This window comes from Penaeus monodon, chromosome 34, assembly GCF_015228065.2.
Source record: "Penaeus monodon isolate SGIC_2016 chromosome 34, NSTDA_Pmon_1, whole genome shotgun sequence".
In the NCBI taxonomy this organism is placed as follows: Eukaryota; Metazoa; Arthropoda; class Malacostraca; order Decapoda; family Penaeidae; genus Penaeus; species Penaeus monodon.
This window is the reverse complement of record NC_051419.1, coordinates 9,064,251-9,065,078: the sequence shown is the minus strand read 5'-3', so window position 1 is coordinate 9,065,078 and position 828 is coordinate 9,064,251. Positions and strand designations below refer to the sequence as shown.

The 828-nt window shown below is 31.8% G+C and overlaps 1 protein-coding gene across 1 annotated transcript in view; it reads right to left on the bottom strand.

Annotated features, from left to right (window-relative positions):
• The window catches only part of LOC119594807 (basement membrane-specific heparan sulfate proteoglycan core protein-like), a gene marked incomplete at its 5' end in the record, with an annotated part of 219,836 nt that overhangs the window by 123,583 nt on the left and 95,425 nt on the right, over positions 1–828 (bottom strand). The window contains 1 exon segment of the mRNA XM_037943897.1: positions 311–430. Coding sequence (XP_037799825.1) covers positions 311–430 — 120 coding nt within the window.

Sequence of the window (828 nt, the reverse complement as noted above, 5' to 3'; positions counted from 1 at the left end):
AATTTACTTTCTAAAGAAACAATGGAAGAGTTGTAAAATCATTTTATCATAAATTCCATGTTATTTAGTTAGTGTGTCTCAACCTTAGTATTATAAATATTGAGATGCAATATCACCCAAACCTAATGCAGAGTATGTGGATGCTGAATATTGTAAAACCATTTGAAAATAATATTGTCTCATCTTTGCCATATTCATTAATTATACAGATCCCAAACTCTTACTTTGTAACTAATTACATAATACACAACAAAACTCAGCATCCAGACACATCAAGTAATCTCTAACACACACTGCAAAGAAAACAAACCAGGTTCAGGTCTGCAGTTCTCTTCATCTGAACGATCAAGGCACTGAGGTGTTCTGTCACAACGCTGATACTCAGGGATACAGTCTCCGTTCCTGCAAGTCCACTCACTAGGACTGCAGCCTAGCAATTAGAAACAAATGTATTTATCTAAATTTAGTTTACCCTCCCTTCATGTACATTAACTCTGACATATGGTGAAGAAAGATCTAAAATAGGTATATAAATTCATACTTACAAGAGTAATAAGTACATCTCTAAAAAATGTCACTATGTCTTATACGCAGAACTGCATTAATAGGGAATGAATCAATATCACAAACATAGTTTATGGAACAAATAAGAATGAAACCATTCAAACATTTCAATACAGCAAACAATATAAATCATAGGGTGTAATATAGAAGATTCTAAATAATGCAATATCTAAATTAAGCAGCAGAAATATGCAGCAAATCAAGGATGCAGTAAGACTGTATAAATATATCAAACTACAACATATATGTAATTATGCTTACATA